At 41.7% G+C, this 18,561-nt stretch overlaps 1 protein-coding gene and 1 pseudogene across 1 annotated transcript; both read right to left on the reverse strand.

Moving 5' to 3' along the window:
• Nucleotides 1-18,561, reverse strand: part of LOC125887275 (uncharacterized) — a 753,166-nt pseudogene that overhangs the window by 612,185 nt on the left and 122,420 nt on the right.
• LOC125887977 (histone H2B 1/2-like) lies at nucleotides 13,265-13,733 on the reverse strand. Its single transcript, XM_049575130.1, has one exon. It carries the CDS (start codon nucleotides 13,721-13,723, stop codon nucleotides 13,349-13,351), a length of 375 nt encoding a protein of 124 aa, XP_049431087.1. The 5' UTR covers nucleotides 13,724-13,733; the 3' UTR covers nucleotides 13,265-13,348.

Below are 18,561 nucleotides of genomic sequence, written 5' to 3' on the forward strand. Positions count from 1 at the left end.
GTGCGGATATGGGCCTCGTTGTAGCCTACCTTACCTCTCTGGCAGTGGTTGGGTTGAGAACAGGTGTCAGGAGGATGGGGTGTAGGGGATATGCACTATCACCTTTAAACCCATATGAATCAATATGAAACATGCTCTTGTTTTTAATGTAATTATTTTACAAAGGATTTTACAAATTGACTCACCTACAAGTCAGCCATCTCCAAACTCTCGCCATCTACGCAACTTGGAAAACAGAAAACTGTTTCTCAGAATAAAATAATCGTGTACTGACTATTTTTTACAACATTGGTAATGATGCCTTTGGCATCACAAACGCACTGCACATTCAATGAATGCATGTGTTTGCGATTTCTGTACACATGCTCAGTGTCTGCGGGGGGCACAAGCTGCACATGGGTGCAGTCAATCGCTCCTATAACTCTGGGAAATCCAGCTAATACAAAGAAGCCTTGTTCGGTCTCATTCAAGGAGTGCCGAGTGCATGGAAACCTAATAAACCTGGCCATCCGGTGCGATGGCATTTAGGAGTTCAGACAGCACATTTGAAAAACGGGGTTGGGAGATCCCAGCTGTAACAGCTACCGTACACTGGAATGACCCAGATGCGCTCTAAGTTCCTCCAACAGTTTCAAAATGGCAATGCTGGATAGGCGATATGTTTTAATGATTTTTTCCTCATTCATTCCACAAAGGTTCACACAAGGGTGAAAAATACGTTCTCTGTGTCTTCTTTCATCGTTTTGATGTTTCCTTCTTGCAACAATAACCGCAGCCACGTGTGCGCAATTACACATACAAACCGTTTGCACCTCCCTTTGACACGTGTTAAATATAGATGCAGTTTCTATTTGCAAAATTGCTTTCAGGTTTGATAAATCACTTTGTGTGTGCTAAATTAATATATTTACATTTTCTCCTCCCAGCACACACACAATTGCGTGTAAACGCCCCATATTGCATATTTATTGCAGCAAACGTACTAACTGGATGCAGACGTGCTATTTTGCACCTTTGAAAGATGCAACCCTTAGTGCGCACTGTTAGTAAATCAGTTTGTACATTTTTTTTTTGCATGTGCAATGAGTTTGCACATGTTTTTATACATGCAAACCTTTAGTAGATCCGGCCCTATCTGAGTTAAATTGCAGGTACTAGAAATTAACAATAATCTATTCTTCATGTGGCAGTTGTCTGCAAACCAATTCACATTAAAATCACCAAGCAGATACATTTCTCTATTTTCATCAGTCACTCTGTCAAATATCATTCAGATACTCCATATCACAGGCAAGATGGCGCCCCCAGTGCGGATGCCTGTTACAGCAGCTCCTGCTCACCGCCGAGCTTTTTCTCTATTTTTTCTTTTTAACTTTCTGACTTTGAGTTTTTTTTCAGTTTAGCTAGCTAGCACTTATGTTTTGCTTTGGTATGGAGGCGAAGACCGCTCTCTTTATAGCGGTCTTTCTCCCATTTTTCATTGGATAATCATATGATCGTGTGCGGGGATCCGGTGTCCAGCCGTGCCTCCATTGTTTACACCCGGGACCAGCTGTTAGCGCTACAACACACCGCGGTGCGGCCCGAGGAGAGGCACGATAGGCTTTTCCCAGCGAGCTGCGAAGAAGGAAACGGGGATGTCGCGCCGGAGTGCAGCGCCGACACCGGAGGAGACGGTACAAACCCGTCCTCCCGTCCGTCGTCATGGGGGACGTAAGATCGCTCCCCAACTCGCGATCAGAGGGAGTACCGGCAGAGCAGCGTGCTGGTGTTTACCGAGACACGGCTGAACGCGGAAGTACCGGACACGATCGCCGCGCTGCACGGATTCCAGCTCATCAGACACGACAGGACAGCGGACAGAGGAAAGGAGGGGGGCTGGCTGTGTTTGTGAAAGATAGATGGTGTAACTTTGGGCACATCACTATCAAGGAACAGCATTGCTGCAGGAACATTAAGCTGTTGGCTGTTGGCATGAAACCATATTATCTACCCAGGGAGTTTTCTCATGTCATTATGGTAGCAGTGTATGTCCCTCCGTCTGCAAAGGCTGAGTCTGCTTGTGACATTCTCCACTCTGTTACGAGTACGCTGCAAACACAGCACACTCAGGCCCTCCTGATCTCTGGGGATTTCAACCACGCCTGTCTATCCACCACCCTGCCCACCTTCACCCAGTATGTTTCCTGCCACACCAGAGATAATAAAGCACTGGACATATTTTATGCCAACACCAAGGAGGCATACCACTCAGTTCTGGAAACAAGGAGGAGCTGAAGGCCGTGCAGAAGGAGCTACGGAGAAACATCAGGCGGGGAAAGGAAGAATATAAAAATAAGATGGAGGAATAGCTGCAGCAGAGTGACGTCAGCGGAGTCTGGAGAGGTCTGAAAACCATCTCAGGACACAAACAACCAGACTCCCAGGCCAGAGGTGACCAGCAGTGGGTGAATGATCTGAATCTGTTCTTCAATAGATTTGATCAGTCTGCCCCTCCCCTGGCCCAGACATCATGGCTGCAACCCCCCTCATCCTCACCTTCCTCACATCCTGGTTCCTGGACTACCTCATTGACCAGCAGCAGTATGTCAGGACCCAGGATTGTGTATTGGACTTGGTTGTCTGCAGTACGGGAGCCCTGCAGGGACACCATACACCAGACTTTTCATACCACACCCCCACCTGTCATCTACAGAAGTTCTCTGACGACTCTGCCATCGTCGGCCTCATCACAGATGGGGACGACAGGGAGTACAGAGAACTGAATCAGGACTTTGTTGACTGGTGCCTGAGGAACCACCTTCAGATCAACGCAGGGAAAACCAAAGAGCTGGTGGTGGATTTCCGCAGGCGCAGACTCCTCCCCGCAACACTGGTGAACATCCAGGGAAAGGACATTGAGATGGTGACATCTTAAAAGTACCTGGGTGTTCATCTTAACAATAAACTGGACTGGACTGATCACATAACAGCACTGTACAGGAAAGGCCAAAGCAGACTCTACCTGCTGAGGCGGCTCAGGTCTTTTGGAGTGCAGGGGGCACTCCTGAAGACCTTCTTTGACACTGTGGTGGCATCAACCATCTTTTGTGGTCTGCTGGGGCAGCAGCGTCTCGGCTGCAGATAGGAAGAGACTGGACAAGCTGATCAAGAAGGCCAGCTCTGTCCTGGGATGCTCTCTGGACTCTCCTCTGCAGGAGGAGATAAAAGCTCTGGAGAGCTCCTTCAGCGATAGACTGATTCACCCAAAGTGCGTGAAGGAACGCTATTGCAGGTCCTTCCTGCCTGCTGCTGTCAGGCTACATAACCAGCACTGCTCACAGTAGATTGCACCATGGACACTTTAGGGACACTATGGACACTTTATGGACACCATAATAAGCATAACTGTCCCCCATGTTGTTGTTGTTGTTGTTTATTTGCACATACAATATTCACTTTGCATTAAATATGTTCACTTTAATCCATTGCTCACTTTTTATTTACTGCTCATTGTTATTATTATTTATTGCTGTTTCTTGTATTTTTGTACTCTTTTTGCATGCCTAGTTTGTTTTACGTTTTTAAATTTTGAAATCTTTAATCTGACTCTTTCCCTTTGACTGCTGTATGTGAATTGCTATGCCACCACCAAAATTGTTTCTATAGAAAAACCATTAATAGATATTAATGAGTCATCAAATGAACCATCTAGATGTTTTTCAGTTATAACCATAATATCATTGTTTTTTAAAAGTGTTTCAAGTTCATGTATTTTATTCCTCAAACTACAGATATTTAAGTTTGCGAAAATTAAACACTTGGGTAAGTTCATAGTGAGTTGATTCCTTGTCAGTAGTTCAGTTCAGTCCATGGTGATGCTGAATAGGAGCTTAAGTTGAAGAAGACCAGAGAGCTCGGCTCTAGCTCCCATCCCTTACGTTTGGGAGGGGGGATGGACAATAGGCCTATCATATCGGATGTAGGCTATGTCGCCGCGTTCTCTGGCAGCTTTCATGGCAGGGATGAGTTCTGTGCGCTTTTATATATCATAACCATGTACATATCCCTACAGGAAAGTGCAGGCTACATAGAGGCTGTACCAACATAATCAGCTAACACAAGGTAGAGGAATGAAATTAAAATTGGATTTTTTTTCTTCCCATCGCTATATTGTTTGTCAGATGATATAACTCAGATTTTCACTACCTAAGGAGAAGTGTTAAGCTTTTTTTGCAAAATTGGGTTCAGATTAAGGAGCTGTCCAGGGTGCTTATGCATAGTATTAAGTTATTGCTATAAGTAAAAATCTGTCGCAGTCTTCGAATATACAGGAAAACAGATAAAGGTAAAATACTGGACCACCACTATTATTATTATTATTATTATTATTATTATTATTATTATTATATTGTTTGTCATTTTGGATCAAACTAGTTTCATTAAGCTGTCAAATAGTTTACCCTTTCTCTATAGAACTGGTGTGTTATTTTGAGGTTTTTGAAGGAAATCTAAATTTCAGTCAGTCTGCACTTACGTTTTAGTAAGTTTTTACAGAAAAATTGTAATATTGCAACATTGGGCCTGGATTGGAGCAGAATTTGTGTATTTGCACTCACACTGTCACAACAAATCTACTGAACAACTAAAGGTTCATTTGCAGTGTGGATTGCTTACAAAGCTCTGTAACATTAAACATCATGAATAATAACCACACAACAGTCACAGTTTTATGAATCATAATTTATTGGGCTAAAAAGAAAAAAATACAGGATGAAAACTTTGAGGCAGACCCAGAACATGCTGGCGGAACTTAAATTAATGGGAGAAGACGGTGATGACAACTTTGTTTAAAAACCAGTGCCCGGTGTTCATGTACAGTGGTACTCCACAAAGCAGCTCCTTTCCTCTGACAAGCAGAGACGGACACTACAATTCCTGCAGAGCGTCTTGGAGTAGCCTTTATTGCACTGTCTGCAGCGTCCTTTCTTTGTCTTCACTGGGAAATGTGCGATTATGTCCTAAGGCACATCCACTGGTGGTACACATGACCTCTTCGGAACAGTCACAGGTCTCTGTGGTGTTACTGTCATGGATGTCACTGGTGATACAGGGTGCGTAAAGATGGCCACCTTCTCCTTGGTGTGTTGACAGTTGATTTTGTCTGAATAAGATGAGAAAAAATATGAATTACAAAAAACAGTATAATCAGTGAAATACTACTGTAAATAAGGTAAACAACAGAAATGGATTCCTACCAGGATGAGAGAAGATGCTAGAAGCCAGCAGCCGCTAAGAAGTCTCCCAAGAAGGCTAAGAAACCGGCAGCGGCCAAGAAAGCAGCCGAGAGCCCCAAGCAGGCTGCAAAGAGCCCGAAAAAGACCACCAAGAGCCCCAAGAAGGTGGCCAAAAAGGCCCCTGCAGCCAAGAAAGCCCCCGCAAAGAAGGCAGCCAAGCCCAAAGTCAAGAAAGCAGCAGCCAAGAAGAAGTGAGCTGTCATCAGTCTCAACAACAAACTACTCACTAAAAGGCTCTTTTAAGAGCCACCCACATCATCCTTAAAGAGCACTCTGTCATTAATTCGTTAATTAATTAATAGGTTTTTTTTTTTGTTTTGACTGTATGACTCGTGCTTTGTTGGAGCTATAGTGGGCAATACAAAATAGAGACACATCTCTGATCTATTAATTCTGAATTCATTGTGTATTTTAAAATGAATAGTCATCTTATCTGTATACTAAGACAAAGGTGTGCTCATGTTATTGGAAAGAATGATGATTGAGTTTTAGAAGAAATAATGATAATAAACAGGGTCTTTTCACAACTGCTATCATTAAACATGTATCGACATACAGTGGTAGAACGTGGACTTAGGTACATCTGACAGCTTTAGTTACTTTGAAACTTGACTTCTACAACATATCAACAAGGTATGAGGTATTAAAGAAGCTAAATATAGAGATAACTCTATGTAAATTTTGGTATTAATTATAGATCTTTAAATAGTTAACTTATATACAAAGCGAAAAAAAAAGAGATTAGATGTTTATTTGGCCAGTTACGGTTAACTTAATTTTATCTGTATCTCACCCATCAAAAACGACTACAGGGGTTAAAGCAAGAAAAAAATTTGTGCCTGATATGTCGAGCACGGAAGATCTGAAATCTGAAATCTTTTCTGGAGTGGGGGGCTTGGTGTTGCAGTCACAAAATGAAGAAGTAGAAATGTATGTATTGCAAAGGAACGTGTTTATTATCAAAACGATCAAAAAGATTATAGCTTTAGTAGTTACTTTTCAGATTAAACTTTTATAGCATAATGAGTTTATAAATAAAGATTAAACTTTCAGTGGTTACCAGACTTTTTGACTTATAGTTCCTACATCTCTTTTTTGCCTTGGTGCTATTATTTTTAGAAGCTAAATCATTTAGGCTGTTTGCAAAATGTGCTTGATGTGAATTAAACAGGCAGTTACGTTGAAATTTCGCCTCTGGGCAAGCATGTCATCATTGAAATGCATCATATTATGTTGTGGTGGTGACTTTAAAACTTCAGCACAGAGTACTTTTATTGCAACTTTCGTTTCTGTCTGGTTTCTGTTACCTTACCTTCAAAATTACTGCTGGATTACCGGAGCCTCTCCGGCTCTGTCTGTGCTCTGTCTCTCAATGTGACATGATGTGAAAGCATGCACAGACACAGTGTTGATTGGCTATCACTTGTGCTGTGTAACCAATCAGAGGGGGCTGTAGGCGGGACATTGTTACAAAGCCCAGTGCAGTGGGCATAGACATATATCTACCTTATTTTTCACGGAAGGCAAAACAGAACGCAGCCAGCTTCCGTTTTTTTGTGCGACACTTCCGGTCCAGCACTCTTACCACTGTGTAAATGGGAATCACCTTGTTGTTTACCTTGCTGAGTTTAGCTATATATATATGTATATATCGCATTTTTCACGTCACTATATCACCGTTTAGACTAATCTGATGTTTGTAAAGTCTATAAACACAATGACTGAACAAACATTAGTATTTTCTCTGTGTGTAATTAATGACATGGTTATCGTAGATTAGCTGGGCTAACCACTGTTAGGCGTTAGCCGTGTCTGTAATAACTCACTAAACTCACAAAGTGGCCCGTGAAAAAAATATTTTCTCCAGCGGATGTCTTAGTTACAACATGACTGAGCTAACTGGAGTAGTTTCATGTCGTACCCGACAACGGGAGGCTTTTAACGGATGACGATCCTGATGTTAGCTTTGCTGCTAGTGTTAACGTTAGCTGTCCCTGTCAGCTGCAGCCACTGATGCTTTCTAGACATCGTGAGTTCCCAAAACTGAATAAATACCACACATAGCAACACAAAACTGCTTTGCTAACTCAATCATGTTGTAATGGCTGGATGGTTGATGCGTACATGCTTATTTAGGTGCTATCAGAGCCGATTCGCGCATCACTATGGCTTAATGATCAACTCAGTCAATTAAAACGACCCGTCCTGTGTTAGGAGTGCATGTCGCTGACAGAAAGAAAGAAAAGGGGGAAAAAAAGATAGAAAAGCAGCGTACACCTCACATATTTATTTCTCACAGTTGCGCACACGTGTGGCTGGCATGCAGAAGCACCGTCTGTGTGTCGAGGGTGCGAGCCGCAGCTTCAGCTGCTCAGGTAGAGAGGCTGTGTAGCCCGGTGTGTTTTTTCGCTGATTCGGTTCTGCGGGTTCTCTGCTGGTACACTGGAGACGGGGATCAAGCAGTTTGTCTCACTCGGGATAGATTGTGCTTTTTTGGTTCATAGTTTATGATTGACGTGCGATTTATTCGCGTTTAGAAGGAATAAATTTCTGTTATAACGGAAACGTGGGCACAGTTATCTATACAAAATACACAGACTAACTAACTGATTGACTAACATAAACAACTGAAAATTGAAAAAAAAAAAGCTTGCACCGTTAGCTCCAGTAAGGGAAAGCATGAGGGAAAGCGGCTGACCGGAAGTCACGCACCAAAAAACGGAAGTTGATCACTATTGACTTCCGTGTTTGAAAATAAGGTGGATACATAGACGTGGCATCGAGCGCTGAGCCGTACGTCAACGTTGCCGCCATATTGGATGTGGCAAGGCTGCGCTGTAAACTAATACAAGTGAATGAACTTAATTTCATAAAGCGCCTTTCTTCAAAGAAATTTACGTTAATGCCTCTCGTTTGTTCATTCACACACACACTAATATACTTGGGAAACAGTTAGGCACCAAAAACAATGTATTTGATCTTCTATTACATCAGCTATAGAGAACAAGGTAGTGCCGAAAAACAATACACAATACACATACATACACATATATACACACACACACACACACACACACACACACACACACACACACACACACACATACAGTGGTGGAAAAAAGTTTTCGGACACCCCATGCATTTGTGAAATATTACATTAAGAATCACTCTTAGGTCTTCAAGTGCAATTTCTTTTAGTACAGTCACAGCCAAAATACTAAATAAATCCTAAAAAAGCCATTAAAAACTTAAAATTGATTGGTTCCATAAAAATACATAAGAAATTTTGAGTATTGGGTCATTTTGGTACCAGTGATGAAGGTCGTTCTTTTTATTAAAAGACACAATTTTTGTTGCCAAGCTTCGTGTCTACATAAAGCCAGCACATTTGAAAGTTCTTCAGACACAAAAATGGTTAAAGCAGGAAACACGCCTGAAGATAAAGACTAGACTAGACTTAAGACTTTCCTCTTTGATAAAGCTTATAGTTAGGGCTGGCTCAGGTTTGTCCTGTTAGGCTGACTTAGGCCTAGTCTGCCGGAGGACCCCTCTATAATACACCGGGCCCCTTCTCTCTCTCTCTCTCTCTCTCTCGTATCCTATTACTGCATCTAGCTAACCCGGCCATTCTGGATGTCACTAACTCGGCTTCTTCTCCGGAGCCTTTGTGCTCCACTGTCTCTCAGATTAACTCATATCACAACGGTGCCTGGACAGCGTGACGTGTGTGGTTGTGCTGCTGCCGTGGTCCCGCCAGATGCCTCCTGCTGCTGCCATCATTAGTCATTAGTCATACTTCTTCTGTTATTATACACATATGACTATTGTCACACATGTATACTGCCAGGTATTAATACATACTTTCAACATATTGTACCGCAGTAACCAGAACTATAACTATAATATTATTACTTTCATTAATGTTGTTGTAAGCTACTGTCATTACCTGCATCTCTCTCTCTCTCTCTCTCTCTCTGTCATATGGATTACTGTTAATTTATTATGCTGATCTGTTCTGTACGACATCTATTGCACGTCTGTCCGTCCTGGAAGAGGGATCCCTCCTCAGTTGCTCTTCCTGAGGTTTCTACCGTTTTTTTTTTTCCCCGTTAAAGGGTTTTTTTTGGGGAGTTTTTCCTTATCCGCTGTGAGGGTCTTAAGGACAGAGGGATGTCGTATGCTGTAAAGCCCTGTGAGGCAAATTGTGATTTGTGATATTGGGCTTTATAAATAAAATTGATTGATTGATTGATAAAGATTCTCAGCCAGGAAGGGTACAGCTGCCGCCAGATAGCCAGGAAGTGCAGATGCAGTCCTTCAGCAGTTGGATATACTCTGCAGAAATACAGACGAACCAACAGCTTGGAAGACAAACCAAGGTCTGGGCGTCCAAGGGTTTCTTCAGCAAGAAATGACCGCATCCTGATCCGCATGTGCAGGCAAAACCGCCGAATGACATCACAGGAGCTTCAGCAGCAGTGGTCAAACCAAACTGGTGTCCAGTGTTCCACCCGCACTGTACGTGGCTGACTTTTAGATCATGGCGTAAGGTCCTACAAGGCTATCAAGAAGTCCCTGATCAATGAGAGACAGAGGTTAGCCCGGTGTCGTTGGGCCCAGGCACACAAGAACTGGACAGCCAGGAATTGGAAGAAGATTTTGTGGTCAGATGAGTCCAGTTTCCAGCTTTATCTTCCTCCTACTAATGTGAGGGTACGCAGAAGGCCAGGCGAAGCATTATCTCCAGCATGTACAGTACCTACTGTCAAGCATGGTGGAGGCAGTATCATGGTTTGGGGATGCATGAGTGCTGCTGGTGTTGGTCATCTCACTGTCTGTGATGGCACATTGAACTACCAAGTATTGTACCATTCTCGAAACCCACATGCTCCCTTCTGCGCTGCACTGTTCCGTTGAGGTAAAAACTGGATGTTTCAACAAGATAATGCCCCTTGCCACACATCCAAGGCCAGTAGAACTTGGCTGCAGGAGCACAGTATCCAGGTCTTAGAGTGGCCAGCTCAATCCCCGGACATGAGCCCCATTGAAAATCTGTGGTGGATTATCAAAAGGTCTGTTTCAAAGCATAAACCAAAGAATTTAGAAGAATTAAAAGCAGTAATTCAAGAAGAATGGGACAAGATTACCCCTCAACAGTGTGAAAGGCTCGTGGGGAACATGCCAGCCAGGATTAGAGCTCTACTACGTGCCAATGGCAGGACTACTAAATATTAATTTGATGATGTGATGGTTTATTTATTTTTTTGTTCAGTTTTGAACACGTTCTCTGTTATTTGTTGACTTTGATACCGACAATGTTGAGAACTGACATATTGAAACTGTCAAGAATTTAGTTTTGTTAGTTTTTCTTGTAAACAATAAACAAAAAAATATAATTTGTATTTGTTTGTATCTGTCTAATGCAGCCACACCTTTTGAAACACAAAAAAGATTTTTCCACAAATATTTCATGATAATATTTGAGATTGTGTAAAATTTTAAGGATGTCTGAAAACTTTTTTCCACCACTGTATATATATATATATATACACACACACACACACACACACACATAGACGCATATATATATATAGGAGAGAGCAGGAGTGCACAGTTGGAGTTACAGCTAAGTTCTTGTTTGTTGGTTGTTTTGGCGTGGTTACGGCCAACAGTAACCTGTACTGTTCAGTAATAAACGGTGGTTTGCCGAATAACTGCGTCATCCTTTCCACACGTCCTGGTGGACGCTACAGTAGGCATGATGGCATGTATATATATATATATATATATATATATATATATATATATATATATATATATATATATATATATGTAGTGCCGAAAAAATACACAGTATATACTGTGTGTTGTTTTTCGGCACTACCTTGTTCTCTATAGCTGATGTAAGGTGAATTGCTCCTGTGTGGGATCTATAAAGTTCTTATCTTAGCCATCTGAGAAGATCAAATACATTGCTTTTGATGCCTAACTGTTTCCCAAGTATATTAGTGTGTGTGTGAATGAACAAACGAGAGGCATTAACGTAAATTTCTTTGAAGAAAGGCGCTTTATGAAATTAAGTCCATTCACTTGTATTAGTTTACAGCGCAGCCTTGCCACATCCAATATGGCGGCAACGTTGACGTATCGCAGCAGCGGGCAAACCCACTCGATGCGGCGTCTACGTATCCACCTTATTTTCAAACACGGAAGTAAATAGTGATCAACTTCCGTTTTTTGGTGCGTGACTTCCGGTCAGCCGCTTTCCCTCATGCTTTCCCTTACCGGCGCTAACGGTGCAAGCTAATTTTTTTTTTTAAAATTTTCAGTTTATGTTAGTCAATCAGTTAGTTAGTTAGTTAGTTAGTTATTCTGTGCATTTTGTATAACGTTAGATAACTGTGCCCACGTTTCCGTTATATCGGAAATTTATTCCCTCTAAACGCGAATAAATCGCACGTCAATCATAAACTATGAACCAAAAAAGCACAATCTATCCCGAGTGAGACAAACTGCTTGATCCCCGTCTCCAGTGTACCAGCAGAGAACCTGCAGAACCGAATCAGCGAAAAAACACACCGGGCTACACAGCCTCTTTACCTGAGCAGCTGAAGCTGCGGCTCGCACCCTCGACACACAGACGGTGCTTCTGCATGCCAGCCACACGTGTGCGCAACTGTGAGAAATAAATATGTGAGGTGTACGCTGCTTTTCTATCTATCTATCTATCTATCTATCTATCTATCTATCTATCTATCTATCTATCTTTCTTTCTTTCTGTCAGCGACATGCACTCCTAACACAGGACGGGTTGTTTTAATTGACTGAGTTGATCATTAAGCCATAGTGATGCGCGGATCGGCTCTGATAGCACCTGAATCAGCATGTAGGCATCAACCATCCAGCCGTTACAACATGATTGAGTTAGCAAAGCAGTTTTGTGTTGCTATGTGTGGTATTTATTCAGTTTTGGGAAATCACGATGTCTAGAAAGCATCAGTGGCTGCAGCTGACAGGGACAGCTAACGTTAACACTAGCAGCAAAGCTAACATCAGGATCGCCATCCGTTAAAAGCCTCCCGTTGTCGGATACGACATGAAACTACTCCAGTTAGCTCAATCATGTTGTAACTAAGACATCCGCTGGAGAAAATATTTTTTCACGGGCCACTTTGTGAGTTTAGTGAGTTATTACAGACACGGCTAACGGCTAACAGCTAACGGTTAGCCCAGCTAATCTACGATAACCATGTCATTAATTACACACAGAGAAAATACTAATGTTTGTTCAGTCATTGTGTTTATAGACTTTACAAACATCAGATTAGTCTAAACGGTGATATAGTGACGTGAAAAATGCGATATATACATAAATATATATATATATATATAGCTAAACTCAGCAAGGTAAACAACAAGGTGATTCCCATTTACACAGTGGTAAGAGTGCTGGACCGGAAGTGTCGCACAAAAGAACGGAAGCTGGCTGCGTTCTGTTTTGCCTCCGTGTTTCCGTGAAAAATAAGGTGGATATATGTCTATGGCAGTGGGGACTGCAGGCAGGGAGCGAGAAGGCTGGATCAGAGCCAAAGGAGCAAGTTTTAAATTAAATTTATTTGATCAGTTATTGATGAAAAAAAGTCCGATGCTGATTACGGTAAACAGTAGGTTGTATTTACTCGCACACTGTGCACCTAATCATTTTCCCAGTTCGCACATATAGTGGCCAATGCGAGTGAAATGCTCGCACTGCAGAGCACTACTGCCCCTGCCGGACAGAAACTTCACCACACCAGAAATCCGGCGCTGTGCCGGAGAACTTTAACTCCTGCGACTAACAAGGTATTGCTGTTCAGATGTAAAAGGCAGGGTGTCTTCACCTTATAATGCAGTCACATGAGACAGGCGTACATTAGAATTTCTTTTACTCTGCTTTTTGTGAAATCATGTCATTCACAATGCTTAAAACAGTGACGGAACAATTCAGACCGAAGAGACATCAGGAATTATCTTCAGAGAAAGTGGGTGGCTCTTAAAAGAGCCTTTGTGTTGATGGTTTGTTGTTAACAGGTTTACTTGGAGCTGGTGTACTTGGTGACGGCCTTGGTGCCCTCAGACACAGCGTGCTTGGCCAGCTCCCCGGGCAGCAGCAGGCGGACGGCGGTCTGGATCTCCCTGGAAGTGATGGTGGAGCGCTTGTTGTAGTGAGCCAGACGGGAGGCCTCACCGGCGATGCGCTCAAAGATGTCGCTCACAAACGAGTTCATGATGCCCATAGCCTTGGACGAGATGCCGGTGTCGGGATGGACCTGCTTCAGCACCTTGTACACGTAGATGGCGTAGCTCTCCCTCCTGGTCCTCCTCTTTTTCTTGCCGGTCTTGCTGACGCTCTTAGACACGGCTTTCTTTGAGCCCTTCTTGGGCGCTTTCACGGTGGTTTCAGGCATGATCTGAATAGCCGATTTGTCCTTTAAGGAATGGCGTCATCGAGCGCAGAGGAGTCTATTTGTATCCACGTGATGCAAATAATACTGTGCTGTTGCTCGCACTGGATTGGTCAGCTTCCGAAGCTGAGGAACAATTCAGTGGGTGGGTGAGGGGAGAAAGAAGAAAGAAAATCAAGTTATTTAAAAAGTTAAAAGAAATAGTCGGCGTTGCGTTAAATACAAAATTATTAAGCTATTTAGATAGTAAATGATACATACCCTGTTATAAATGATATAATTGATGCCACTCCTTTTCAAATTACATACGAAAGAAATTATTAGATCAAATCTGTTCAAAAGCTTCTCTCTCTGATCTGTACAGGATTTTAAATCCTCACATCATCCATCTAAGCTGTTCAGACTTTAGAACAAAAACAAGGAAAAAAAAACATCTTTTCAAATCTGATAGCTTTATTATGTTACAGTAGTGACTGATTATTCTGATCATTTAGTAATGAAAGCCTCTGTCCTGTGTGTGTGTGTGTGTGTGTGTGTGTGTGTGTGTGTGTGGGGGGGGGGGGGGGTAATGATAAAAAAGAGACTTTTGGAAACTTAATGTTAAATATTTAAATAAGGTTTAGGCACAAAAGCCACTTGATTAGGTGCGAAATTTGTCAGTAAAACAACTAGGACTGCTGCCACAAACACTGGTGGATATGATGCTACCTGTCGCCAGAAAGACAACTGGTGTCGGTTTGTTATATTTTTGGTGGATCGTAGCTTGATAGGCATCTCACTGAAGTGATATGCCATCTACCATCCCCTACACCTTCAGATGATGTCAGCTTATATATTATGTCACTTTAAAAACATTGATATGATACATATGTAATGTAGAAATGCAAGGCCAAAACGGCTCTTTTAAGAGCCACACACTTTCCTCATAAAGAGCTCTGATTCTCATGTCGCGGATGTAAATAATCAATTACGAGTAGGATTTTTTTTTAATCTACTTCTCTGCTATAATCTTTAACAATAGAAAAACACAATTATCCTAAATATACATGTGTTGAAAAAGCAGTCCCGTGATAATAGTGTCAAAGTAAGAATAAACTAACAACTAAAGGAGATCATAAAGGGGCATAAAATGCTTCAAAAGTAGTTAACCTTTCTTAAATAATCCCCAGAGGATCTGAACAATTTAAGTCATTCAAAGTGACCAGAAATACAGAAAGCAAAGATACAGAGTCAGAGAGAGATGCTACCAGATACAAGATGGAGGCAGCTAATGACCAAATAGCCTACTGAACAAACCTCAAAGGACATAAAGCACAACAGTGTACAAACAGTACGCTGTGGGTGGCCTGGCAAAAACTATGCACAGGGCATATTAATTTCAATTGATAATATTAAGCTGAACCCATCAGGAGAGGCTGAGCCACTGTTTGTTTTTTGTTCAGTGTATTTATTGACATTAATGGAGGTGGTCACCAGTTGACAATCTTAGAGGGCCTGGATCGAGCTATTTTAAGTACTTTATTTTTCTGTATGAGTCCTATTTCACAAATGTGGACAGACTTGGCCTAACATGTCATTTTCACAGGTGTCCTCTCAGATGAAAGTTCCCATGGATTGTTTAGTGATCGGGTGACTGTCATCCAGCTGAAGATTGGGTCTCATTTGTTTTTTCACTTTCCCCCCCCCCAATAATCATCACTTGGATTTGTTTGTTTATATCTTCATTGACACATGAGGTTGAGCAAATATCGGGCCAGCTGATGAGTGGATGTTCTAAGCTACTGAGTTTGAATTACCCATTATAGTTGTTTGTACAGTAGATAAGTCCACAATACTCTTTAGTTTACACATAAATGCCAGCCTTCATATTTAATTGCTTTATAAAAAGTCTTGTTTTGGAATTGTGTTTGGTTTTGTATCCTCTGGAGGCTCCGGACTTGTTTTATATAATCTTGAAATAATTTATTGAATATATCCCTCTTTTGCTGTGTAGGTTTTGATATTTGTGCAATTTAATTCTGGTAGAAGTTGTTGTATGCTGCGCCTGACTGTCATGTCCCCAGTCAGTGTGATCAACAGGGCTCCTCTGGGATAGTCATGAAACACATCAGTAATTATCATCTTAAGTATAACATTCATTATTCTGACATGGGCCATTCTCCATAATTACTACCTTTGCTTTTGGTACTTTAAGAATATGTGATAGTAATAATTTGTATTGTTGAGAAAGTAAAACTTTGAATGCAGCACTTGTAACAGAGTATTAAATTGCTCCTTTTTAAAGATCAGAGTTCTTACAGAACTGGTCAATTAGGACAACTTTCATAAAGCAACTCAACTATAAACTTGTGAAGTTTAGTTGTTAATCATTGTTGTCCTGTTGGTGTCAGTCAATAAGTCACCTCACACCTCTGTTTCTACAGTAAATACATCTGATCGCAGGGAAGGTTACATGTTTTGCGCATGCTCAGTCTCGCTCAGAAGAAACTGAGGTGAGCAGGCTAAGCAAGTAAATTGGTTACTCAGATAAAGGAGATAAACGCTTGCTTCGGGGACTTCTACACGGAATAGTATTCCAGTAGAGTAAATGCCACTGAAGGTGATTTTTCCAACTTTTTTGCCAGTCTAAAGGTTCCTCAATTAGACAGTGCATCACAAGATGATATGGATGCTCCACTTTCTAAAAGTGATGTCTTGAATGCTATTCAGGCCTTCCCCTCTGGAAAAGCAGCAGGCCCAGACGGCTTTGGCTGTGAATTTTACAAAGCATTCCATGAAAAAGTTGTCCCTTTCATGCTTAGGATGGTGAATGACTCCATGCGAAATAAGAAGCTCCTCAGCTCATTGTATGGCTAAAAGATTGGGTAATCATATTTCAGCAAATGATGAAATACTTCACGGTGTGAAGTTTTGTGATGTTGAATATACGTGGATGATTTACTGATCTGTTTATCAGACCCAGTAGTCTCTGTTCCCGACCTCCTGACCTACACTAAATCATTAAGCAGACTGTCAGGATTACAATCAACTGGGAAAAATTGTGAGTTTATGCCTTTGAAGAATAATTTGTGTCCTGTATTCTTCAAATCTTTGCCATTTAAATTACTACCCACATTAAATAAACCCTCTCACATTTCTAAAGCCCAGTTATAGAAGAATGCAAATAAATAAATACACTGATTGATTAATATGTGTTTTGTCTGTGGGTGTGAACATGGTGACTTTGTCTCAATCCATTTTCTTCCCTGTAAATCCATGTGATCATTGATTGATGACCCGGGTCTGTTTCAAAGTCATGAAATCAACCAGACTTGATGTTGTTCGCTCGCAGTAGCTCCAAAAGCTTGATGAAACAGATTCTGATTCAGTCTGTTTGGTTAATTCAAGACGGGCTGTTTACAATAAGACCTGCTTTTCTGAGTCACCTCAGAGGAATACCAGCTCAGTATTATAATTCAGGATGAGATCAGGGAAACACATTTGGACAATAAAGATACCTCAATGCCTCATTGGGTCATTTGTACAAATACAGTAGAGTTCTGTGATGAAGCTATGATGCCTGAATTATGCTACTGTGAGAAAATGGGTTGTAGGCCTATATGTGGGACAGCCCACACAGAGTTTTAGAGCGTGAAGCACAGATCTGTTTTTAAAGCACCAAAGAGCAGCTCAGTCGCTGTCCAAGGTCCTGTTTTATGGCATTTGTTTCTCATCTTGGTAGTTTCAGTTGACAGTGAGCTGTGATGCTGCCACCAGGCTGCAGTCTTTGTATTGGACCACAGACACTGACACATAACATGTGGAGCAAAGGGAAATAAGAAACAGAGATGCCTTTACCTCAGGATGATCAATAACATGCACACAACATGTGCTCTGGATTTAATCTTTTATCAAGAAAGGGCAAACGCTGTGACAGGCTGTGACAAATTCAGGGTAGAAACAGTCAGACTGAAGGACAGGGAGTCAGAAATGAGAGGACAGGTGAGTGTATAAAGGTTTGTTGTGCTTGTGCACACTGACTGACGGCATTCCTGCTACCATTAATGTATTTATTATTTATATGAAATATAAACGTTTATGTTTCTGTTACGTAACATAGGTAAATAATGTGAAGTATACCTTTCCACATCAGAGCCTCTTATAAATCCACTCAACATGTGTGTCCTTCTTGAATTTTGGGTCAAACTGGTTTGTATTCAGAACAATGACAGATAGTTTATCTGAGCTGCTGTTCCTCTGAAAGTTTTGAAGGAAGTCCAAATCTAAATTTCAGTCAGTCCTCACCTTGAACCTCAGCAGAAAACACCGAATAGGCTAACTGTTGTGTGACACTTGATTAAGTCTTTTAATAATATTTAGGAATGTATCCGTGAAACTGTGACATTTAAAGCCACGTACTGCTTCCACAGACAGCTGACATGTATTTGTCGGTGTGGTTGATCATTAATAGTACAACTACTAACTATTTAAATCTAAAGGAGTCACAGCAGCAGCAGCAGCAGCAGCAGCAGCAGCAGCTCTGATGGTCAGTCTGGCTGAACTGCACCATGAGCCTCGGCCATCATCAGTGTGTTTGCTGACACCAGAATAACTTCAGTTTATTCCAAAGTCATCAACAGCAGATGGTTGTTTTTACACGGAGTCCCTGAACAAACATGTGGGCTGCTGGAAAACGGCTTTGGTGGAGCTGTGATGCATTTGAAGTCATTTTAGGAGACAAATGAGTGGGAAAAGCTGCTGAGCAGTGCTGGCCACGGCGGTGAAGAGGTGAGGTTTGGAGGCTCCACAGACAAAATGCAGAGAGCATCAGAGCTCTACATGACTTGAATATGAAGAGGCAC

Source organism: Epinephelus fuscoguttatus, linkage group LG4 (genome assembly GCF_011397635.1).
Source record: "Epinephelus fuscoguttatus linkage group LG4, E.fuscoguttatus.final_Chr_v1".
Lineage (NCBI taxonomy): Eukaryota > Metazoa > Chordata > Actinopteri > Perciformes > Serranidae > Epinephelus > Epinephelus fuscoguttatus.

Excerpts from the sequence above, each read along its gene's own strand:
- LOC125887977 (XM_049575130.1), bottom strand. The coding sequence starts at position 13,723 with ATGCCTGAAACCACCGTGAAAGCGCCCAAGAAGGGCTCAAAGAAAGCC.